Source organism: Ochlerotatus camptorhynchus, unplaced genomic scaffold (assembly GCF_037179485.1).
Source record: "Ochlerotatus camptorhynchus isolate MF236.1 unplaced genomic scaffold, CSIRO-AGI_Acam_v1.1 ptg000446l, whole genome shotgun sequence".
In the NCBI taxonomy this organism is placed as follows: domain Eukaryota; kingdom Metazoa; phylum Arthropoda; class Insecta; order Diptera; family Culicidae; genus Ochlerotatus; species Ochlerotatus camptorhynchus.
In genome coordinates, this window is record NW_027040932.1 from 80,398 (window position 1) to 107,153 (window position 26,756).

At 41.5% G+C, this 26,756-nt stretch overlaps 1 protein-coding gene across 1 annotated transcript in view; it reads right to left on the bottom strand.

Annotated features, from left to right (window-relative positions):
* The window catches only part of LOC135711951 (uncharacterized), a 137,007-nt gene that overhangs the window by 57,754 nt on the left and 52,497 nt on the right, over positions 1 to 26,756 (bottom strand). Inside the window, exon 2 of the mRNA XM_065234925.1 lies at positions 15,813 to 16,417. Within this exon, the coding sequence (XP_065090997.1) occupies positions 15,813 to 16,361 (549 nt within the window). The 5' untranslated portion in view covers positions 16,362 to 16,417. The remainder of the gene's footprint in view (positions 1 to 15,812; positions 16,418 to 26,756) is intronic.

Genomic DNA, 26,756 nt, shown 5'->3' on the forward strand with positions numbered 1-26,756 from the left:
CATATCTATCTCAAAATTCACCAGTTCACTCTGCTTAATAAAATGATAGCTGCGCTTGATGGAAATTTAATCAGCTACAACTTTGTTCAAGACCACTTTTCAATTAAATGTAAGGAACATAAGTTATTAATGATTCCAGTAACTGATGTCTTATGATTATGCTCAATCAACTGTTCAGCAGGCAGCATTGGTGTTTCTGGGGCGTTGAATAGGTCACAAAAATCATGGTTACTATGTCGCACTGCAGAATACAGTGTTGCCCATAATACTGCTGCTTAATCATGCCATAAGATTATCAATCTCTTAATCAATTAATAAATATTTAGTTTGACGATCTTCTGCAAAGTTGTAGCTGAGAAAATTTCCCATAAAAATAGCGATAGAACTTGTTAACAGTGCAATATGGAAAAGGTTAGAAGACAGTGAACAAAAAGTATGGGTTTCGCAAAGTAATTTCCACATAAACTTCAAATGGTTTGTGTCAAGTCAGTTTCTTACCAAATGAGTTTAAATTCTGGGAGGCTAATCAGGACCCGATTTGGAACCGTTTGAGTACTGTGGAGCGAACATTTCAAATTTTGCATCAGTCTAATGTCTATGCATCCGTCCTGCCATCTTCCAGCAGGTTTATGCCACCACCTGCTCTTCCTCGGATCCGGGACACCCTGAAACAGGCACTGAGGAAGCTTCCGAACCACCCGAACCACCCGAACCAGTCGCGCTTGCTGCAGTCATCCGCCATCTTCATCGTCCCGGTCCTGGGGTCGGTGATGGTAACGGGGGCTTCCGGCCTGCAACCTCAGGCGAGTATGTTTGCGATCCCGAGCTTTCGGTACCTGATGTCCTTTCGATTTCCAACTCCCGTGATTGCTCCTCGAATGGTCTCCGGATCTACTTCCAAAACGTGCGTGGGCTGAGGACTAAAATCAACTCGTTTTTCCTTGCTGTTGCGGAGGCCGAATATGATTTGATCGTGCTGACGGAAACGTGGCTGGACGACCGAATTTAGTCATCGCAACTTTTTGGGTCACTCTATTCCGTCTTTAGAACTGACCGGTCTCCCCTAAACAGTCAAAAATCGCGTGGTGGCGGAGTCCTGATTGCAGTATCAACGAGAATAGCCAGCTCCGTAAGTACGTCACCCATTTCCAGTCAACTGGAACAGCTGTGGATGGTCGTAGAACTTCCACAAAGCAAAAACGACTGCTCGATCATCCGTGAGCATGTTAGGCTCGATTTCTTCTCAATTAAGTCTCTGCTCTCCCGCTTTCGTATTTCGCGACTACAATCCAATTGGTTTGCAGTGGCGCTTTACAGACAGTGGCACACCATTAATTGATCCACTGGCGTTCGCATATGCCGGTTGCTTGCTGTGATCTTTTGGACGCTTTTAACTTTTACGGGTTCACACAAGCGAATACTGTTTTAAGCCCGATTCAAAGTAAATTTGGACGCATTCAAGTGATCATAACTCAAGAATTAAACAACATACACGGTTGATCAAAACGTCAAACAAAAGGGTATTTATTCATATTTCTAACGATTTATAACAACTTTTTACATTTCACCGTTTCGAAAGAACTGTCGCACTTTACTTGTGACCGATGCCATCATGATCTGCACAGTCGCTGGTGACACTGTACCGGCGAACTTATTCCACTTTAAACGCATTTGTTATGCATTTGTCACTTCTTTACCGCATACTCGAAGTTTTCGCTTGAAAATTGCCCAATATTTTTCGATCGGTCTGAACTCAGGGCGATTCGGAGGATTAATCTCTTTGGCGACGAAATTAACATTGTTTGCAGCATACCATTCTAGTACCTCCTTAGAGTAGTGGCAGCTGGCTAGATCCGGCCGAAACATAACGTTGGTCTTGTGTTGCCGAATGAAGGGTAAAAACCGCTTTTTCAGACACTCTTTAATGTAAACCTCACCGGCGTGCACAGGGTGGGGCAAGGTGGGGGGGGGGCAATTGCCCCTGCTTTTATATATAAGATGTGTATTTCCACATTTCCAAATTATGATATAAAATTGATTTCTTGATAACTTGATTTGAAGGTAAATAAATTCATTTCATACTATAGGGGCACTGAAAACCTTTTATTGTGTCAATTCCTTTGAGATGGTGTCTGAAAATTGCAGCACAAAGGTGCATGAATGGACAAACTTTAATGAGATTTTTTGGTAAAAAAAATTGCACCACAGTGGTGCATACAAAATAAAATCTGTTGTAATTTGTTTTTTCAAAGTGGTTCATGGAGGGTTATAAGAAGAGGGTAAAGTTGAAAAAATTCACCTTTGTGGTGGTAAATTGTAGAAACAACTTTTTATTGAATAATTCTGGTGTAAAATATCACCAATGAATAATTCTGGTGGAAAAATTGAATCATGCAAAAAATTTGGAGGTGCACATTTAACTGAAAATTTCTGGTGGAATGTTCGCAACACTTATAGAAGCAAGGTTTATTCATGTGCATAATTTGCATCGTTCTGATGAATGCAAGCTTCATTGAAAATTTATGGTGGAAAATTTGCACCATTCTGGTGCATGAAGCGGCAAAGCCTGAAAATTGCACCACAAAGGCGCATGGTGAAACAAACTTCACTGACAATTTTTGGTGCACCGTTCTGGTGAATGGAAGAACATGCTTTATTGAAAATTTCTGGTGCAAAATTTGTTTCGCTCTGATAAATGAAATGAACAGAAAATTTCTGGTGGAAAATGAAGGCACAAGCTTTATTTAAATAAAACTATATTGAAAACTACTGGAGGAAAATCTGCACCGTTCTGTTGAACGGATGGGCAAGCTTTTCGGAAAAATGTTTGGTCTCAAATTTGCATCCTTTTGCTCAATAGAGGAACAAACTTTAATAATAATTTCTGGTGTAAAATTTGCACTATTCTGATGATTGGAGGGAAGCTGCTTTACTGAAAATTTAAGCTTAAAAATCTGAAAATAGGGGGAAACTTTATTTGGTGGAAAACCTGCAACATTCTGAAGATAGGAGAAACAAGCTATATTGAAAATGTCTGGTGGAAAATGGAAAAAACAGGATATCTGCGCACCAATCAGAAGATTGGAGAACAATTGTTATTGAACATTACCGGTGGAAAATTTGCATCGTTCTGGTCAATTGAAATTTTCTGGGGCAAGTTGTATTGAAAACTTCTGGTGCAGGATTTGCAACAATCTGCTGCATGGAGGCGATAGCTGAATTGAAAATTCCTGATGTAAACATTGCACAGTTCTGGTGAATAGAGAGGCAAGCTTTATTGAACATTTCTGGTAGAAAAAAAAACTACAACGTTTTGGTGAATGGACGGACAACTTAAACTTGACTTCCGAGAAGAATTTTGAAGACAAGTTCCAAAAGAAATGATTTCTGGGGATGATTCCATGAAAATTCTGCGAATAATTTCTAGTGAATCCTGCAGATAGTTCCAAGATAATTTCGAAAAGAATACCGAGAGAATCAAATTTTGAATGAAATTCCAAAGTGATGTTGGGGAAAATTTCAAGGAAATTCCGAGGATAATTTCAAGCTCATTTTTGGAAGAATTTCTGGAGAATATAGAGGAAATTCTTCTGAAAATTTAGGGGAAATCAGTTTCTAGGTGTTCTGAGAAAAAAAAGTTCTAAAATATTCCGAGAAGAACCTCAATGATATAGAATTCCTAGGACAGTTCCAACATATTTCTGGAGAGAATTCAAAGAAAATTCTGCGGACAATTTCTTGCGCATCCTGCAGCTAGTTCCAAGATAATTTCGAAAAGAATACCGAGAAAATCAAATTTTGAGTGAAACTCCAAAGGGATTTTAAGCAAAATTCCAAGCGATTTCCGAGGAAAAATTCTAGTGCATTCAGTTTCAATGTGTTCTGAGAAAAAATCATAAAGAGTTCTAAATAATTCCAGTAGACTTCTGAGAAGAATTTCAAAAGAGTTCTAAAAAAAATCCGAGAAGATCCTCAAAGATATTGAACTCTGAGAACAGTTCCAAAGAATTTCTGGGGAGTATTCCAAGAAAATTCTGCAAATAATTTCTAGTGAATCCTGTTCTAGTTCCAAGATAATTCCGAAAAGAATACCAAGAAAATTAAATTTTAAGTGAAATTCCAAAGGGATTTTGAGGAAAATTTTAAGGCAGTACCGATAATTTCTAGCTCATTCCGGGAATAATTTCTGGATAATACTGGGGAAATTCTTCTGAAACTCTAAGGAAATTTCTGTTCTAAGGTGTTCTGAGTAAAAGTCAACGAGAGTTCTAAAAATAATGGTAAAAAGGTAAATGAATCATTAAACAATGACGATGTTCCTTAATAAGTAAATAGATCGGGTTGCTCCTTAAATGATTGATCAAAATACGTTAAAAATCTTAAAATGCTCAGTAAATATTTAAAGTACGCTCCCTAAAATAGAGAAAACTGTACATTAAGCATTTGAAAATGCTCCTTAGTATGCACCGCTTTGCACCATTTTGAAGTGTAATTGTACCATATATCATCGGAAAAGCTGCTGTAGAAAGGTTAATAAGTACCATGAAATCAGCTGAGATGTTCAGTAAAAATGCACAAATGCACACAATGATTTACTGAACATTTCAGCTGATTTCATGGTACTTATTAACCTTTCTACAGCAGCTTTTCCGATGATATATGGTACAATTAAAACCTTGGTTTTAAGGCCACAACTGCAGATTCCTTGCCAAACCATTAGTTTCCGAGCAAACTTACACAGCAAAAAAATTATTTTGATATCACGTCAAAGTGGATGCACTACAATCATGTCGAAAATATGGTGTAATATTACTTGCTAAAAAGGACAAAATCATCATTAATACAATGCATGAACTGACATTACGCTGCTTTTACTGCATTTGTTTATTTATGTGGTCATACAAATTACATGAAATTTTCGACATGATTGTAGTGCATCCACTTTGATGTGATATCAAAATTATTTTTTTGCTGTGTAAGAGCAAAAACAAATTTATACCTGGAAGGTGTGGAGAAACAATGGTTACGCCCTTTTTGGATATCACGCCACATTTCATCCCACCCCTCGATCTGACAACCCATAAAGAAGATAAAGTGTATTCTTTTAGTCGAATAAAAGTTTCCCAACCGCGCACATTATAAACGTTTTTTACTCTTCAATAAATGACTAATGTAATTTGATTTCTCGCGAGTGTACTATTACTTTCCTACCGAAAATCCATTCCGATTCGCTCGCTAGTGTTTGTCCGCTTCGTTGGTCGTGCTCTGCTGGTTGTCCCATCAGGTTATGGGCCCAGCCAAATCGGAACAGTAAAAGGTGGAAGTGATTCGGCTGATCTGCTGACGGTTCCGGCTCGGTGAAGTGAGCCGAGGTTGTGTTTCCCGCTGTGTAAGTGAAGGCCTCGCGAAAGACAATAAGTGCTCGGACTGGTGCGAAAATGGTTGACGCGAAATTTTCAATCCCGAAATTGAATGGCCAGAATTGGCAAACATGGCAGGTACGTGTTGAAATGCTCCTTAGCCGGGAATATTTGTGGCATATTGTTGTGGATGATTTGCCGGCAGCAACGGCTCGTGATGACGCCTGGAAAAAGGATGACAGAAAGGCAACAATTGTTCTGCTGTTGGAAGACAGCCAGCTCCCGCTCGTGAAGAATAAAGTGTTCGCCCGTGATGTGTTTGCCGCTTTGAAAGCCTACCATCAGAAAACGAGTCGTTCGGTCCGCGTTTCGCTTCTAAAGAAGTTGTGTGCAGTGCATCTTTCGGAGCGCGGTGATTTAGAACAGCACCTGAGTGAAGTTGATGAACTGTTCGATCGTCTTGATGCGGCGGGTACGCAGTTAGACAAGGACACGAAGATATGCATGCTTATGCGGAGTTTACCGCCGTCGTATGATGCAACAGTTTCTGCGTTGGATAGTCGTTCGGATGCCGATATTTCCATGGACGTGGTTAAATCCAAGTTAATTGATGAGTACCAACGGCGTTTGGAAAGAGACGGTTCCTCTGTGAAGACAGAAAAGGCGATGCGCTCGTCCGAAGGTAGGCCAGGGACAGAAACTCGAAAGTGTCACTTCTGCAGAATGCCGGGTCATCTGCGCCGGAACTGCAGGAAGTTTCTTGCGTCTCAGAATTCGGAAGGTTCCAGGAAGTATGAGGCGAAGGCGAAGACCGCTAAGAGCGATGAGAGAGGGATTGCGTTCACGGTAGGAGAAGATGGATCTTCTACCTGGATCATTGACAGCGGTGCGAGCACACACATGACTGGAGACAAGTCGTTCTTCAGTGAGCTGAATGAATTCGCTGGTGGGTGGATATCATTGGCGAATGGTGAGAAAACACAGATCTTGGGAGAAGGATGTGGTGTGCTCTACGGCGTGAACGATGAAGAAGAAAGTGTGAAAATCGATATGGGAGAAGTGAAATATGTGCCGGCACTCGCGACGAGCTTGATTTCTGTGGGACGTTTAGCACAGAAGAACCTGAAAGTGGTTTTTGAGAAGACTGGCTGCAAGATTTGTGACAACACCGGAACTGTTGTGATGACGGGGACTCGCTGTGGTAGTTTGTACCAGCTTCGACTTGGACATAGTTCGATGAGCGCGATGGCTGGGCAGCATCTGGAAAACTGCCAGCACCAGTGGCATCGCCGATTGGGCCACCGTGACTGGGCGGCTGCCGAGCGTTTGCTGAAGGAGGAGCTAGCAACAGGTTTCAAGGTGAGCAACTGTGGCATGAAAATTGTTTGTGAATGTTGCATGGAGGGGAAGTCTGCACGTTCCCCCTTCCCACCAGTCGTTGAACGAAAATCGTCACAAACCCTTGACATAGTTCACACAGATCTCTGTGGTCCTATGAAGAATGACACTCCAAGTGGCAACCGGTATGTCATGCACATAATTGATGACTATAGCCGGTTTACTGTTACTTACCTGCTTAAGGCTAAATCAGAGGCTGCAGGTAATATAAAGGATTATGTCAGATGGGTTGCCAATCTTACTGGGCGTAAGCCGCACGTGATAAGGTCTGACGGTGGTGGTGAATTCGATAACGCTGACTTGCGAAGGTTTTATAAGGAGGAAGGCATCAAACCTCAGTATACCACCCCCTATTCTCCGCAGTCTAACGGCGTGGCTGAGCGGAAAAATCGCTCGATTACTGAGATGGCAACATGCATGTTGATCGATGCGAAGTTGAATAAGCGGTACTGGGGTGAAGCTGTGCTGACTGCCACGTACCTTCAGAATCGACTCCCTTCCAGGGCGATCCAGAAGACGCCATTTGAACTCTGGTGGGGTCGCAAGCCAGATCTCAGTCACCTTCGAGTATTTGGTGCTGATGCTTTCGTGCACGTTCCGGAGTCCAAGCGAAGCAAAATGGAGAGCAAAGCCCGCAAGTTGATCTTCGTGGGATACTCGATGGAGCACAAGGGATACCGGTTCCTCGACCGTGATACGGACCGTATTATCGTTAGTCGCGATGCTCGCTTCATCGAGTTAGGCAATGGATCATCGTCTGCTGAGATTCCGGCTGCTGCTTCGGCACCGATGGGACGCAAGGCCGCTGATGAAAATGTGGAGTTGTTGTTCAAAGAAGAGAACGAAGAGAAGCCAGTGATTGATGAAGATGATGCAGAACAAGAAGAAGAAGAAGATCCATTGAAAGTGAGGCAAGAAGAGGCGAGAAATGATGATGAAGTGAATGAACAGAGGGAAGATAATTCGGATGAACCAGTGCAAACCTCAGTTCGTAAATCTTCACGGCAGAACCTTGGTGTTGTGCTGAAACATTTGGACAATTATGTGCTAGACTTTGCCATGAGTACAGCAGCATGCGCGGTAGAAGAGCCAACGGACTTTTGTGAAGCTGAAGAGAAGCGCGAATGGCGGGATGCCATGAAAAATGAACTTGAATCGCATCGACACATCGGTACTTGGGAGCTTGTCACGCTTCCCGAGGGTAAGAAGGCTATAGGCTCCAAGTGGGTGTATAAAGTGAAGAAGAACGAACTGGGACAAGTAGTGAAGTGCAAAGCCAGAATAGTGGCGCAAGGTTATTCGCAGAAGTTCGGAGTAGACTTTAATCAAGTGTTTGCTCCGGTGACACACCAGACAACGTTCCGTATGTTCCTTGCGGTGGCCGCGAAGCAGAAGATGGTTGTATGGCACGTTGACGTTAAAACAGCGTACCTTAACGGAGAGCTGGACGAAGAACTCTACATGCACCAACCGCCAGGCTATGAGGTACGGGGACAGGAGGAGCTGGTGTGCCGCCTGAAACGTAGTATCTACGGTCTGCGTCAGGCTGCACGGTGCTGGAATATGAAGCTGCAGGAGGTGTTAGCGAAGCTTGGGTTCACACCGTCGACCGCAGATCAATGCTTATTCATCAAAAAGGTAGGCCCTCTGAAGATTTTTATTCTCGTATATGTTGACGATATGCTAGTGGCATCGACGGACGATACTCAGGTCAAACATATAGTTAACTGCTTGAAGGACGAATTTGAACTTACGTGCCTGGGAGAAGTGCGTCACTTCCTGGGTGTAGAGGTACAACGGAATGACAGTGTTTTCAAGTTGCGTCTGCCGATCTACATCGACCAACTAATCGCTAAGTTTGGTATGGACCAGGCGAAGACTGCAAACTCCCCGATGGACCCGGGGTTTGTGAAGACCGTGGATATCAGTGAGGATCTGGCGGATGCTACGAAGTACCGGAGTTTGGTAGGAGGAATCCTTTACTTGGCTGTAACTGTGAGACCAGATCTTGCTGTCAGTGCTTCAATCCTCGGGCGAAAATTTGCCAAGCCGAATGAACGTGACTGGTCAGCAGCTAAGCGCGTATTGCGCTATCTGAAAGTGACACGGGACTATTACCTTTATTTGAATGGAGGTGAAGATTCCGTTCTTTCTGGTTACACAGACTCGGACTGGGCAGATGATGTCGAAACTAGGCGATCGACTTCCGGTTTTGTCTTCATGTTTGGAGACGGAGCCATCTCATGGGCCAGTCGGCGACAATCGTGTGTCACGCTCTCCTCGATGGAGGCCGAGTATGTGGCCCTAAGCGAAGCATGCCAAGAGGCTTTGTGGCTGAGACAGCTTCTCCGTGACTTTGAGGAAGAGCAGCAGTATCCCACTGTTCTGAAAGAAGACAACCAAGGATGCATTTCATTCGTGACGACGGAGAGAACCAGTCGTAGATCGAAACACATCGATACGAAGGAACGATTTGTCGAAGAGCTGTGCATCAACAAACAGGTGGTACTGGAGTATTGCCCTACTGAATGGATGGCCGCAGATGCATTAACAAAACCTCTTGGACCATTGAAGCTCAAGCGTTTCCGTGAAATGCTCGGAGTGATGGAGCAATCGAAAAACGCGCTACATTGAGGAGGAGTGTGGAGCAACAATGGTTACGCCCTTTTTGGATATCACGCCACATTTCATCCCACCCCTCGATCTGACAACCCATAAAGAAGATAAAGTGTATTCTTTTAGTCGAATAAAAGTTTCCCAACCGCGCACATTATAAACGTTTTTTACTCTTCAATAAATGACTAATGTAATTTGATTTCTCGCGAGTGTACTATTACTTTCCTACCGAAAATCCATTCCGATTCGCTCGCTAGTGTTTGTCCGCTTCGTTGGTCGTGCTCTGCTGGTTGTCCCATCAGAAGGGACATCCCCACGACCAGTTGCTAGGTAAAATTTTCGTCCGGGGATTTGTTTATAATCCATTTTGACATATGTTTCGTCATCCATTAAAATACAGCCATCAAATTTCGTCAAAACTCGTTCGTATAGTAATCGTGCTCGTTTTTTTGGCCACTAAATTTTGTTTCAGGGAGCGATTCGGATGTTTAATGGCACAAAAAGACTTATATCCTTCTCTTGAAAGGATGTTACGCACGGTGGAAAAGTTGGAATCGTATTTCATTGCCAAATCACGTATGGAGACACCTGGGTTGCTTTTCACGTACCGTTCAACACCTTTCTCCTCAGCTCTTTGTCCATAGTGCCACTGTTATGATAGATGCGCTGTGCTCTATCCACACTCAGAGTATCCTTGTAACGTTTGAATACAAGGCTCACCGTTGACTTTGGGAATTTTAACACTTTTGCTATTTTTGAGGCAGACCACGAAGGGTTCTCTAGATGTTTGTGCACAATTAATTTTCTTTTCTCAAGTTCCATGATCCGTAATTTCGGGATGCGTCGATCAATCGAGAAAAACTTTTCACCAATTTCTTCGTCAATGAAACATCAACAATGCCTGTCAAACATTTTTTGTTTCAACCACCAGGGGCGCGGTCGCGGTGTATTAAACCGTACGTCCAGATTTACTTTGAATCGAGCTTTATGAACCGAAATGGACGTTTTCTAGATCTTGTGCTGGCAAATGATTCCACATTACCGAGCACTTTTGTTTCCTTGCCGGTCGAGCCACTGATTGATCTAGATGCCGATCATCCCGCTCTCGTCGTGTCATTTAGTTAACCTTCGCCGATTGTTTTTACGCCGTCATCTGAGTGCTACTTTTTGGACTTTCGCCGAGCTGATTATGTTGCATTGAACAATGCGCTTGCGGAAATTGATTTGCAATTTATTGAAACAGCCACTAGCGTGAATAATGCAGTGGGTTTTTTCAGTGCTGCACTGGAAGATGCTGTCTGTTTTCCGCATTGTCCCAGCAGGACTACCCCCGCAAAAGCCTTCATGGTCTAATCCACACCTACGCGTGCTAAAACGTCAACGCTCTGCCGCCCTCTGGAAGTAACTATTGTAACTCTCGCTCGCCGTACTACAGACGACTGTTCAATTTTGCGAGTCGTAGTTATCGAGATTACAATCCTTTTCTTTATAATCGACACGTGAGACGCACGGAAGCGAACCGAAAAGTTTTTGGTCGTTTGTCAACTCCAAACGTATGAAATCCGGGTTGCCTTGTTCCATGTTCCTCGGGAAAGACTCGGCTAATGGCGGAAGAGAAAAAAGCGACTTGTTTGCTCGTCATTTCAAGCAAGTGTTTCACGATTTCTCCGCTTCGCCGACACAAGTGCTGGATGCTGCTGTCGGGATGTCATGTGATGTGTTTATTTTCGATATTCCGCGCATTTCAGAAGACATGGTGATATCCGTTGTGTTGCCAATCTCTGTCTTCCACGTGCGAGGCTATTCTATCTCGGCACAGCAATGTAAGCTCCACTGCCGCTGGAAACATTCTTATCTGTTCCCAGTCTACAAAAAAGGAGATAAACGGAATGTTGCAAATTATTGTGTGTGCCTGCTCAAAACTGTTCGAGATTATCATAAATGATGATCTGTTCGCGTGCTGCAAAAATTATATGGATCCGGAACAACACGGTTTTTACCCGAAGCGCTCCGTGTTCACGAGCCTGGTGTACTTTACTTCTAACTGTTTGCAATGCATGGATTCAGGATGGCAAGTCAATGCTGCGGGTATGGATCTAAAAGCTGCATTTGACACTGTGGACCATAATATCTTGCTTGCCAAGCTGGAGATACTTGGCGTCTCGTCAACGGCTGTGTATTGGTTCAGATCTGACTTGGTGAATCGCTATGTACGGGTTAAGATTGGCGCGTTGGAATCGGGTGTTTTCTCAAACAACTCGGGAGTTCCGCAAGGCAGTAGCCTAGGACCGCTACGGTTATCGATCTGTTTAAACGACGTCGCCTTTTTGATACCATCAGGATGCCGCGTTTTCTATGCAGACGATACGAATCGGACTGCTGGGATTTCCAGAATATATTAGGTATTTTTGCTGACTGGTGCTCAAGAAATTTGATGAGTCTCAGCATCGAAAAATGTAACATTATTTCCTATCACCAAAAAATCGAACCAATCATGTTTGACTTTGTTCTCTACGGACGCTGTCTTGCTCGTGTTTAGCACATAACGGATCTCGGCGTTACCTTGGACTGCAGCCTTACTTTCAGAATCCACTACAATGACATCATCGACATTTGGGCTTTATTTTCAAAATTGTTCGTGACCCGCTATGCCTCAGGTCACTCTACTGCTCGCTTATGCGATCCTTATTGGAGTCAAGTTTAGTTGTTTGACGTAGGATTACGTGCCCGGTATTAATATTCGGCGACTGTCTTAGGGGAACCACTTTTTCCCATCACGGTTTCGCCTCGTTGTCTGATGACAAAATTACGCATTTTCGAGTTATTCTTTAGATTATAAAAAAGCGAAAATTAAAAAAAAAAATCCCATTGTGAAATATTCGTGATCAATCATTTAAAATCGTGATTTTTATGCTTTTTTCTAGCGTCCTGGAAAAAAAACCTTTCCTTAATTCGAAGTGATTCTGATGAATTGACAAGGTCATGTGGGAATATATTAACGTGAAAGCTGATAGAATCCACAAATGGCCGCTATTTCGGTTATTTTGAAATCTCAGAAACCATACGGAGTCGAGTTTCGAACGCCTTTGGATACGGTTGTGTATTAAGTGTGTTCTCTGTTTTGTGCGTGCATTCGCTTTCATAGTTTTCGGCTGCATTTGCCGGATTAGCGCTGGCACTCTGCCTCCTGGACGGTTATACGTGTGTGAGGGGTGGTTTTCTCGCTTTCAGAGTTTTAGAATCGAGAAAGAAAACATGATTCATCATGTTTGCAAGCAACAGAAGATTTAACGCTATCTGCGTTGTTTGATTTTTCTCCCGGTCCAGAAATTTGTGGCATCGCGAGTGATAATTTTAATTATTTAGTTTATTTACGCGGTGATATTTCAACTATTTTTGAAAAAATTAAGTGTTTTCGAACGAAAGTGTACCATAAATAGGGTTACCATATGGTATCCTAAAGGAGGACATGTCCTTCTTTTTCAATATTTTTTCTACATCCTCCTTTTGTCCGAAAATGTCCTCCTTTTAAATAATTGCATTTTTTCCAGTAACATATTCATAAAATTGTTTTCGAAGAGCGTTGTTTGCAGAGCTTATTTCCTGATAGAGCTGGAATTAGGGCGCAACAGCTTGTGTAATCAATGAATTCTCTCCATGATTTCTCGAAACTCAAGGCACGCCCACGCAAACCAACATAACCAACGGGAAGGGCAAGTCAAGCCTATGATGGTGACGTTGATTTGAGTGAGCGAGCCTTGGCTGTCTACACAGAAAAAAAAAATGTAATATCGATCAATGTAATTCAAGCTGATGTATGAAATAATGATGTTATAACAAAAAGCAGATACAATATTACATCAATGGATGTAATTTTGTTCGCAAAATCGATGTACATCGTACAACGTTATATTACACAACCGATGGATTGACCTGGTTGCAGCAGTTTGGATGTAATATTCAACCACTTTTTTTCTGTGTAGAGATCATCGATAGAAGTCATTGTTTACAAAGGCTGTTTCACCCTAATTCAAGCTCTATCAAGATTTGTTTAATTATGTCACAAACTCATCTTATCTAACTAATGCCATTCAATGGTGGAACTAGGAGTATACTGCAGCTGTCAACCTCCCTTTTATTTAGGCTGCGATCCATTTGGTGAATTTTAACTTATATTTGACAGATGGAAAATTTTCAAATAAACCTGCTATTCTATCAGACTTATATCAGACAAACCAGGAATCAATTTTGACAAAAAATTTCTCGAAAATCGGACGATCAACAACAGAGAGATTTTCTAACATTATAATTTATTTTCGAAATGTAAATTTAAGTAAAAACTATGGCAGCGGCCTTGGAGTCCTATGCTGAATCAATGGTAAAATTAACAAATTGCTTAGATGTTCCATGCTGGTTTCGATCAACGATGACATGTATCCTAATGTATGTACATGATAAAAGTTGGGATAGTTTTAAGGTTTTAAGTAGGTAGTTTTCATGCAAATGCTAGTTTGATGCATTTTTCAGAAGTATAACGAGAAGATGAATTGAATTTGTAACGACCGCAAGTTATGACAATATCAATTGAACCTTTGCAAATCATGAATTGTGTAGCACATATTATTAAAACGTTTGATAAAAACTCAATGTTAATCTTTAATGTTAAAAAAAGGAATCATTGTCCTCCTTAATTTCCATACCTCAAATGAAATGTCCTCCTTTTCAAGTTTTTGATATGGTAACCCTAACCATAAGTGCATATGAACGTGTTTCGCAGTTGGGTGTGGTGAAATTCGTACATTCCCGTTTGATTTTGGAAATCCGTATCACAAAATTGCCCACCGATTCCTTTTTTTGCCGTTCGACGACGACGGGTGTGCTTTCGCAAGAGTAACGTTTATTGGATCCGTTTTTTTGCACGGGAGTGTTTTTTTTTTGTAACTAGCGTAAGTGTGCCTGCGATTTGCATCGAGTGACGGAGATTGTGAGTAAGCTGAAGGATGTCTCGCTGGATACGCCCAAGACTGGACGGGTGGTAGCTGGTGGCCGTGAACGGTTCCTGGGGAAAGCACTAGATGCAAACCTCCTTCCAGATCACCATGGCAATACAGGAAGTATCACAACAAAGGTAATTGCTATTAGATATTTTGAAAACAGTGACAGATAGCGGGCATGAAGAACCAGTGGAGGTGCCGGGCAAAGGTGTTTATCCTAGACAAATGGTAAGTTACAAATTCTTTGTTGTCGCTGTCGTAGGCGCCGTCGTAGTCGCTGTCGTAATCGCCGTCGTAGTCGTAGGCAGTACCATTAGTATATTTAAAATTCAACACAACCGCTGAAAATATGAATTATCGCGTATTTCTGTTGTTCATTACATTCCAAGTGAAATTCAAGAACGTAATTTCATTTGAATAGCTTGTTTAACCAGGTCTTAAACAATCGTCACGTCGGTCATAGCTTGTTATGATTGTCTGAACCATGCGTAAAGAGAAAATCGAAACATTGAACGTCGCGTGAAAGTGGATCTTAATGAAGGCCTAAGTACTCTTTCGTAGCTTTTAGTTTTAGGATTTCAAAGATCGTCGGTTGCAGTGGCTTGCTTACTGAGGAGAAAGACGCGGTCCCAGATCCTTTCATATTAAAAATATTAAAATATCGCTTGTTTATCGTGTATTTTGTAAAACTTTTCGTTGTCGTCGGTGCCGGGTTTGAATAGTTATAAAAACATTAGTAACGCTATAATGTGATATGAGAGGCTCGGTGGCCTTAGAGCAACCGTTTTTGCTTACTGAGCAGTACATCATGAGTGTAGTCTCAGGCCCATCCACATTCAAGATTCGTCAATGATTAAAAAGGAGCTCGTCTGCCTAGTGGCAGACGTTTTTGCTTACTGAGCAGAGGACCGTGGGTTCAATCCCAAGCTCCTTCGCGTTATACGATCGTTAGGACATCAATTCAGCTTATCGTTTACCAAAACGAACCCTGCTGCTAACCCAACCCTCTTACCCAACATCCCTGTGATTCCTCGTGGAACCCATTCCTTTCTTGACCTGCGTTCAGGCGCGGCTGGCGCTGGTATTGCCTAATTCGAGATCACCAGTTTTTACACATTGAGGATGATTGCTAGTCCCAAGCATCGTCTATTGGTTCTCTGTGTAATTACAGCTGGTCTGGCAATAACAGAGTAGCAACCGTGGGTGGTCAATCATGCTCATGCTCATGCTCATTTTGAAATCTCAGAAACCATAAAGATTACGGGTGTGAAACTATAATCACTCAAGTTTTTCACAGAGATCCAGCAAAATAAAATACAGAACTAGTCCGCAGTGCCAATCTCGAAAAAAAAACCTAACTGTGATACGGGCATTATCTGTAATTTTTACGAGCAATGTTACTTCCCCCCTCGAACATATAATTCAATTACTCGAGGAACCTTACCTGACTAAAAACGGACGGTGCAGCCACAGTTGGAGCCATTTCAATCTCCGTACTGAAATCGATCAAATCTCCTCCATCGTTATCTGCCTCAACCTGGGTCCCATTCCCATTATTATTGTTACAATCACCTCCCATAGCACCCCGTTGCAGCTCAACCAGAGGAGGACAATCGAAGATATCACTGTGCCACCGTTCGAGAACATCTCCGGTGCTGCCCATGGTCCCACATGTTGCCCAAGCATCCTGCTGCGCTTTGGGGTCCTCCGCTGACAAAGGTTTCCGAAGAGTTCGCTTCACTGCCACACCGACGATAACCGGTGGCTGCTTGCAGTTGCTCGCTGGCAGTGGTGGGATGAAATCGATGGCAGCATTCGGGCTGTTGTTGATGATCCCATTGGAGGTGGTGTATTTGGTGGGCTGCAGCGGGGCGAGCACGTGGGGGTGATGATCCTTGATGAGGTCATCGAAGTTGGTGCTGGATGTGGGGGTGATGCTGCTATTGCTGCTGTTGGCCGTGGGTTGGAGCAGCAGACTTTTAATAGTTTCCATTTCTTTGGATGCTAAGCTGGGACGAGCATCGTTACCTGGTTGAATTGTACATGCATCTGCAATGGAACAAAGGAAAGTGGATTAGTAGGGGTTAAAACAATGACGGGTAGGTGAGCTGAAATGAGGTGAAAGCAAGAGCAATGAATTAATTTCCTGCACTTTTCGTCGTAATCAATTACTAAATTGCTCGTTTTACAAATGTAAACATGCAAATGGAAACTTTTTCTAAACAGTACTAACAGCAACAGCTACAAATACTTCGTCGTTTGTTTTGGAACGTGAAGCATGCGATTGTTGTTTTTGCGCTTGATTGCTCATAATCTCTGTGAATTATCTGCATTTTTGGAATTTTTGCGGGTTTGTTTGTTAATGTGCCCGGGGTTGTGTGAATTGAGTTTGGTTTGACAAACAAAAATGGATTTATAATTGAATAATTGAGGCTTGCATTGTTTATCTTTCCTCTGTTCGCTGACCCTGAGTTAAGCTAAAAAGATTGAATGGTGAGATAAGGTTAATGGCAAAAACGGAAAATTTTACTCGTAGCAGTGAACGTCTATGTTCTATGTTAAGACTGTTCGAGTCGAGTATATCAATTTTAATTTAATCACAAATTTATCACCTTAAGCGAACAGATTTTCCAAACAGCACCAAATTAATCATACAGACTAATATATTCAAATAAATCGCTATAAATTACCACAAGTGCCACCCGTATGTCATCGACCGTAGCTGATAATTTGTGGGTATCGTACATTACCAACCACCCACAGCACCCATAAACGGTGGTGGTGGTGGTGCCCAGAAAGTGGTTACAATAACACTGCAACAGCAAAACGTTGAACGACGCGAAATTATGGGGCATGTGAGAAGAAACGTAACACTCTCTCGTACATAATGATAGCAAACAAATAAACATTCGGAGAAACCCCCTTCATCTGGCAAAAGTGGGTGCAACGTGTGATGTGGTAGATCGCATTTCTCCATCACAGGGCAGCTTGCTGCCTAACATCAACAGGCATCTCGGTAGTAAGGTCTTCTTGCTAGTAGCTCGTGGTTTTATGGTTAAAGAGTGTTCAGTGGTGCCACGATGCTGTCTGTTTTCAGTTTAAACAGTGAACGTTCATATAGTAACAATGTCGTGTGTGAAGCATCCCTTTTTGCCTTTGTTCGGAATGCCAAGAAATATAGGCGTGTGCAGGTTTGCTAGCGAACATAAAAGAATCATTGAACTTGCGTTGACAGATGTATCAGCAATCAATACGAAACTATCGATTTTAAATTGGCTCACTACTTGACTAGCCTATTGGTCCCAAGCAAATCGACAAACGTACCCCATTCTAGTATAAATTCCAGTACTACACTATGTTTTTTTTTATTCGCTATGAAAGTGTATTTTCCTATGTTTCGAGGAGTGAATCGATTAGTTTGGGACCGAAGATAGTACCAGAGCTGAGCCAAAAAGTTTAGCACGTTTCTTCGGGACCTACTAGTCTTAGAGCTACCTCTAACACATCCAAATACGAATTTAAATCCAATAAACTTAGATGAGTGGATGTTTTCCCTCCCCTTGGCTAGTTTTTGCACCTTGCTGTTGGTGGACGGGCTTAATTTCATGCTTTATAGTGGAGTGTTGAAGACGGTAGGTTTATGGTCGGCGTTGCTGGCTCATGCCGCGATAGAATGGCGTCATGGGCAGGCAATGGGGATTACTAAGCTTCCCCTCTCTGATAAACCACTGCATGAGAGAACCAAAGATCTAGTCTAGCAGTGATAGTATCACACTTGTTACTCCTTTAAGTGAGAGCCGCGTCGTAGTACGCTTACGTATAGGCACTGACGTTGGGTGTGGTACTGGCGCAAATCACTCTTATTTTATTTATTTTTACGCAGAAAGATTTATTTGTGTTTGCAAGGGAATTATACTATTGAAATATTTCAGAAAGTGCCCAACAATGCTCCTTCTATTTGCGTGACAAGCTTTCATTGTTGTTTTCATTGAAGTATTACTCAGGAAACAATGTTAAACATGCCCCGACTCGTGCCATTTTTGTACATGGTATTGTAACTAATCTTATATGTGCTTCATTTTGATGTGGGATAAGTGTTTGAACTATGGCTCGGGATTTTCACTGTGGCGTGCTTCTATTGTGACATACTCATACGTATTTTTATGGTGCAACATAGTGGAAGCGTGTGAGCATAGTTGGAGCATATACCCTATATAATTAAAAAATCAGCTAGGAAACTAACTTCAAAATGAAGCATTTTAGTCACATGAAGGTGTTACCTGGGTCGAACTAAGATATAATAAATAGGTATAGGCCAAAATCAAAAGTACTTGAAACACGTTTAATTTTAGATTAAAAGCACAAGTGCAGGTACTAAATAAAGCATGGGTTATGATTGATTAGGTGAATTAGAGCTTTTAATAATTTATTAAATTAGACTAATGAGATATCATAATCATCAAATGAACTTAAATAAGAAACTTCAGAAAGTCTAATGGCATTAAGTAGATTAACAAAAGAATTAGGATGCGGGGGGTCCGCTTAGGGAGGCAACTAACCTTTAAAGTTGTAGAATAAATCTTCTTATTTAGTCTTGAACTTTAAAAAGAAAACGCAGGCAGACCAATAGCATTAAGCAGATTAACAAGGAGATGAATAGTTTAGGAAATAAGTAAAAGTAGAGGTATGTGACAATTAATAGCTTTTAAACTTTTGGAGGTATTGTATTCCCCTGAGTTTGTTGTACTCGATTACTATATTAGTCTCTCAATACGCGAAATCTATTTTATATGCGGTAAAAGCATTTGAGTTAACTTATTTCTTACATTTTGTAACAGTAGGATAGATGGCAAGGCGGAAATAGCAGAAAACAGCGGATATATTCACTAAACCATAGTTATTTTTACAGCAGAATGTTTTCGAACTATGTCCGCAAAATCGGCAAACTCCTCAACGAACTACCCTTTCGAAAACCCTTTCGCTTAAGCGCCAGTACGATAAATCGTACTGCGAGAGGGCGTGTTCAAATACCGTACCCGGCTAGTCCTCTCAGGGCAGGTCAGGTAAGAACTACCAAAAATTACCGGCAAAACCCAAAACGCGAACAAAACCAAAATCTCCTGATATAGGCTAGATTCTTCCACAGATCAACCCAGCGGTCGACAAGAAAATGTGAAGCAAGGACTAAACTTTGACACTCAATTTATTCTGGGGATTTTTGTCCTAAGGCCCTAAACGTGCACGTAATATAAAATTGGCTCGATCTAACCTGGTCTTTTCTGCTGCAGTTACCGTTGCCGACGGTGCTCGCTGTTGACGCCGCGATCGCCGACGTAGATGCACTCGATGAAACACGTGGGCCTAGTTCGACTTGGTCGCCGCCAAGGAACTACTCGGAGCAACCACGTTTCAAACGCTAGTCTGGGAGCGCAGTCGACGGTGCTGTTATCGACGCCGTTCACTATCGTCGTTACACGGCCGGTCGATGATGACGGTGAAACAACTCCACTCGTGGGCCTAGTTCGACTTAGCCACCGCCAAGGAATTACTCGGAGCCACACGAGGCACGCGCAGATCTTGAAGCGTGGGGTGCCTGGTATGCTTTCTTTTCCCACGCTGGTCTGTGGTCTGGGAGCGTAGCGTTCCGGTTACTACACAGTCGATGGTGCGACTATCGCAACTGCTCGATTTCGTCCTCACACAGAAGGTCGATGGTGGACAAGTCCACACGTGGGCCTAGTTCGACTCGGACGCTGCCGAGGAACTACTCGGAGCCGCACGTGGCACGCGCAGATCTGGGAGCGCAGGGTGCTCGGTATGACCGCGAAGATGGTGACTTCTAGAACCCAATAAAAAAACCTTCGCCTGAAGGTTCTTCAGGCGATAACGAAAACTTTTAGGGAAACCTGTCGGTCTAACTATATACTATTGTTACCTTTTTGCCTATAGCCTTTAGGGCTTCACTTAATCGCACTATACTACACTTGTGGCAAATTTCTCAAGCACACACGGTATTTTCTTCTGACTTTAAAAAATCTGCTTAACGATCCGATCGCTCGCACAGGTCTCACAGGAATGAAATGTAGCTCACATCAGGGTAATTATCTTCCACTTCGTGGGTACGAGAATTGAATAGAATTCTTACGTGTTCTGCTCTGATTGGGTAAAAAAACATCATACGATGTTGCGCTTCACAAATTTAAATTGTGAAACAATAATATTTAGCGACAACCATCAAAAAAATAGTGCGATCCGAGGCTAATCTACGGGAGTTCTCAATTTCGGTTGTACCTGTTTATATGTGTTCAGTTTCAACACCGACCGCTCTGCTCGTAGCGGCGCTACCATCACTTATCGGTTACAATTTTTAAACAGCAGTCAATGTTAATCTATGCACTAAACCATACGTAAAATCGATCTTTCCTTATGTGGCATTGATGCATGTTTAACTTTTCGCGGCCGGCGGAATCAACGCGCCTACGTCTACGGAGCTTACGCAGAAGTGATTCGCAATAACCAAAAGTTTTTTGAGCTTCTGAAGTATAGAATTTGTTCGGTACGGTCGCGAAATCTTGAAATGATTGATACGTGCGGTAAAATAACTAAATTGAAACAAATCTCAACAGTAAAATAAGTTGAATATTTAGGGAGGAAACCAAAGTTAATCAACTTGCCAACATAGGCTATCACATTTATTTTAGTGGCACTCTTTAAATGATAAAAAGCCTTTTTTCTCGCTTCGGTTGTCTCGCACGGCTTTCGGAATTCGCGCGGTTTTCGTAACTTACATAATTTAGATATTTCGTTCGAAACGGATTTACTTATTCAATTGGTTTACTACGCGGATGTATCTACGCGCACACGTCACAGCATTTTTTTCTATAACTATTTTGAAACAATACATACGGAATCCAGTGTTCAAGCGGCCAACATAGGCTAGTCCTTTTGCTGTATTGTCAAAGATAGAAGCAAAATTTATTCAAATTGGTCTAACTAAAACTAAGCTGTCACGCAGCTCCAGATACCCAATAAAAAAAATAAATAAACTTAGATGAGTGGATGTTTTCAATGGTGAATACATATCAAAAACTGAATAAATATAACTAAATGGACCTGTTTAGGAACTTAAACGTTCCAATTACAAAGGTAAAAAAATATTGAATTAAACACAAACAGGGGATTATATTTTTTATATTTCAATCAGTATTCTTAAGAACTTCACAAAATAAGGTCCCAATATTTAAAATGAGGAGCTTGGCTAACTTGGTGGCTGCCGTTTTTGCTTACTGAATAGAAGACCGTGGGTTTACTCCCACGCTCCTCTTCAATAAAACAATTTCCATGGTCGCATCACCTGCTTAAGCGAATCCTGACCTATCTCCTACCCAACTATCCAACTCCGTAGCATCTATGGGGGCGTCGGTGAGTCGCTGGCCTACCGTTAAGTAGATGTTACATCAACAATGTCCTTCCTTTCCCCGTAACGGCGGTCACGGCCGGCAATAATAATTGTCATGCTTTTCCTGTTCTGAACTTTGTTTGGAGAGCTAACGGGTGTTCAATAAAAAATGAGAATGATTTCAGTGCCGTCCAGCGCTCTTGTGCGAGCATCGCGACTAAGTTGAGTCGTTTGGCTGACCAGCGCCCATTCTCCAATATTCATTGACGTTTTCTTTTTTTGAAGAATAAACATTATGTTTTCAATAAAAAATACTGAATTCGTTGAAAAAAAAAATTTATTTTTTACTATCTGAAAAAATTCTCATTTTTTATTGAACACCCGTTATTCACTCCCAAATAGTTTTCCTGAAAAAAACAAAATAAGAACGTTAAAGTAGATACATGACAGTTGCCAGTATGCAATCTACGAATAACTCCGTTACATATGCAACGCAACGCAGCGCAATTGACGAATTATTAGATTTTTCAATGATTTTAAAATTTTTACGGAACATAGCTGTAGTTCAAAATTCACCGAACAGTGGAAGCCTGGATTAGTGTGCCCACATAAACAGCTATAATATTTTAATTAGCGAATTCAATCGAAGAACTTGAAAAAGGCTGGACAAAACTGACCAAAATTATCGCCAAGGAATCTGTGCTGAAGCTCATGGGCAGCGTCAGATCAAAAGTTCGCTCCTTCGTATACGATTAAAGGAACTGCGGATTATTTTCATCGAATTGAAATAGAATACAATAGAGAACAATTTTTTTTTTTTTTTTGTTAATTACTTTATTTGTACAGGCTCAATCGAATAAACTTTACAGAGCCAAGTTATCATTTTCTTTATACATAATTAATGTCTTAGATCTAAAATTAAAGGATTTGACCGATTACTCGCGGTCTTCTCAAGGTTAGTGGAAGACAATTGTTTGGATCGCGAGAGGGAAAAGGAGATTTGGAATATGATTTATGATTCAAAAATTTCACTAGTTCTAAAACATATACTTAATCCTATCAACGTTATATCAATTCTGTAATTGTACAATTATTACAGAAACAAATATACCAAAAAAAACACATACACACACATACAAAATACAAACTAAACACAAGGTTAATCAAACTTACAATCTATGGTTAATATTCTTCAAGAAAACATATATGAGTTGCATAAACTCCATAAACTCCAGATCGCGTCTAGCCAAAATATCCCGTACTGGGAAATTAGATTGTCTACCTCGAGCCCGAAGGGAATCGTACAACTCGGATCTGACTGCACGGTGCTCAGCACATGACCAAATAATGTGATCTGCGTCCTGGTAACCTTGTCCACATTTACAGAGATTACTGTCCCCCAGCCCAACACGGAACAAGTGAGCGCTTAGCGAATAGTGATTGGACATGAGGCAAGACATCACACGAATGAAGTCTCGACCCACCTCCAAACCTTTGAACCAAGGACACTTCGACACCTTAGGGATAATTGAATATAACCATCGTCCCAAACTCCCTTCACTCCATTTATTTTGCCAGCTGGCGAGTGACTGTTGACGATAAATGAAGAAAAATTCGTAGGCGATTTGTCGATCGTAAATATCGCCTTCCATCGCCCACCTTTGCAAGCGAGTCCGCTTTCTCATTTCTCGGAATCGAGCAATGAGATGGGACCCATGCAAAGGTGATGACAAAAGATCTTAAAGATAAAGCACTTAGAAACTCTCGTATTTTCATGAGAAAATACGAGGAGTGCTTTACCGGCCTCATGGAGCGAATAGCCTCGACAGAACCGAGACTATCCGTAAAAATAAAATAAAGATCTGGTGCAAGTGAGGCGATCGTTTCTAGCGTATAATGTATTGCCGCCAGTTCTGCAACATATACGGAACAAGGAGCATGAAGCATTCGAGAGGCGCTATGAAATTCGTTATAAATACCAAAACCAGCGGACGCCTCTATTAGTGATCCATCTGTGAAGAACGATCTTGCGGAATCAACTTGGCCAAACTTTGCAGCGAAAATTGACGGAGCAATCATGGAACGATGATGTTCTGGGATTCCGCGGATCGCTTGCGTCATGGATAAATCAAAATGAACAGAATTGCCGAAGCGGAGAAGCAAACACGATAGGGATTATGCTGGGAAGGGCTGACATCCTGTGTTATGTACACGTAGTACAATGTCATAAAACGAGTTTGAGGGTTTAGCTCAAGAAGCTCCTCAAAGTTTGCAATCACCAGTGGGTTCATAATTTCACAACGGAGGAGTAGTCTGAGGGACAATTCCGAAAACCGATCAGAGAGTGGCAACATGTCCACCAACACTTCTAGACTCATCGTATGAGTCGAGTGCATGCATCCTAACGCGATACGAAGACAACGATACTGGATACGTTCCAGTTTGATGATGTGAGTTTTAGCCGCCGACTGGAAACAAAAACTACCGTACTCTAAAACCGATAAAATCGTTGTCCGGTACAACTTTAGAAGATCTTGCGGATGGGCTCCCCACCACGTTTTGGTAATTGTACGGAGAAAATTGATCCTTTGTTGGCATTTCCGCTTCAGATACTCAATGTGGCAGAACAGTAAACCTGAGTAGCTACGCAGTAATGTAGAAATTTTTCAAGGTTTATTGATCAAATTAAAAAACATATGTATATAGACCGAGGGGGGCGATTCTAGCTACGATGCAGGAAAAATTGTGTTTTGTTTCGGCTAGCTGCGCGCACGCTGAGTAGATAGAAAGAAGATTGATGACGATTCTGAAGATTTCCTGTAAGAATATGAGGCGCGATGCAAGTAGATGCGAGAAATGAAAGAATATTTTTCGAAGATTGATTCGCTAGTGGTAGATCTGTTGAGCATCTAGAATTGAGATTTGGATGTGTCGCCCCCCTCGATATAGACTATAATTGGAACACACCAAAATAAGCACGTCTACCAACAACTGGAACACCTACCCTAGGTATTATCTATCATTTTTTTAAGAAGATTATTATAGAAGCTTCTTTTGGAAGCTAATTCTAGACGCTTGACCATCGATAACATCTACCTAAAAACACGGCAGGACAGTAAATCTAAGTAGTTAAGCAGTAATGGAGCTATTTTTCATGGTTTATGTATAAAAATTAATAATACAGTGTCCACAACGTGAATAATATACGTCTAATTTATGGATCATGGCTGTTCGGAATATCGGGATAACCCTGTATCGCCAAACCCAGTGACAACCCTGTGGGAGATTCAGAGAGCTACGGTAACGGTCGCTGTCAGAAATGACAGACGTCAGGTTTGGTTCAACGGAACTGTGAACTCACAGTTCCGTTGAGCCAAACCTTAGATAGGTCGGAGTATGAACGAGAAAAAAGAGGAAAAGAAGATACAATTCCAAACCATCTAAAAAACGTTTTATTGCTAAATTATTTTAATTGCCTAAATTTGTTAATATACCTATCGTTTAATTAAATTGTAGTTATTTGTAGTGACCTAGCTACCAACAATCAATACGAAACTAACGATTTTAAATTGGCTCACTACTTGACTTGCCTATTGGTCCCAAGCAAATCGATTAACGTACCCCATTCTAGTCAAAATTCTAGTACTACTTTATGTTTGTTTTGATTCGCTATGAAAGTTTGACAGATAAAAATTAGATTTTCCTATGTTTCGAGGGGTGCATCGATAAGCTTGGGACCGAAGATAGTACCAGAGCTTAGCCAAAAAGTTGAGCACATTTCTTCGGGACCTTCTGCTCTTAAAGTTACCTCTATGTAGCTACTGAAGTAGGTTAGTTGGAGGTGGATTTCGTGCAAATATTGAATTTAATAACCCTATATTTGCTTAATCTAGATACTACAATTTGATCCTAAAATCTGGTAACCTACAATTTGTTCCTAAACCCTATATACATGATTTACCCTAAGTAACTAGTAAGTAGCGCATTCTACATCGTTTGCGTGCTTAACTAAAATAATAATTGAATCCCTAAATGCTAAATCTAGCCAAATCTTTGTTGAAAGAGTGACGGAAGATAACTCTCGGTTTGAAAATCTTCCGCTCAGCCTCCTATCGCTTTTCATGGAGGAATTTCTCTTCCTCCAGCGCTTTCTTATTTGCGCTTTACTGCTGCAGCAACTGGTCTAGGGATTCTTCCAGGCTGACCTCATTGGTACTTCCTTTCCCAGATTCGGTTGCGGCATCACTCCTCGCTCTATTATTTCTGCTAGGTGGTTTCTTTGAGACAGACTTCTTGGTTCCTTTTGCCACCTTCAGCATATTTGTGCACTTAGAGCACGTCTACGGAACCTCCTTTACAGCTGTTGTCTTACCAGCACAACTATAATGGGTCCAGAAATCGCAGACATCACACTGAACCATATCATCTACGTGGTCATGGCCTTCACAAAGCGTATAGTGGTGTTGATCCCTCTGACATTTTGAGGTTATATCCGATGTTGTTCTTCAAGAATATTCGGATTAATGAAAGCAACTTCCTCAGAGCAGTCTCGTTTTGGACAGCTTGAAGCTGAAATAGGTTTTATTATAAGCATTAAGATTGGTTTTGATTTTATATTAGTTTAATAAAACCTATTTCAGCTTCAAGCTGTCCAAAACGAGACTGCTCTGAGGAAGTTGCTTTCATTAATACGAACATGGCTATATTTTTAAGTGCGCAAACATGATTTTCTATGGATCACTTTCTTTAGCTTAAGGTTCACTGCTGAATGTATTATGGATCAATTGCAATATGTTTATGGGTAATTCGTACAATTTCAATGCTCATTCTTTAGAAATTTAGCGGTACATTTTTACAATTGTGTTGCTAAATTTTACATTAAATATGGATCATATTGATATTTTTTATGGATCATTCACACTTTTTTAAGGATTTTCTCCGAAGTTTTATGGATCATTTGGATGTTTTTTATGGAACGTTTTCCAATAT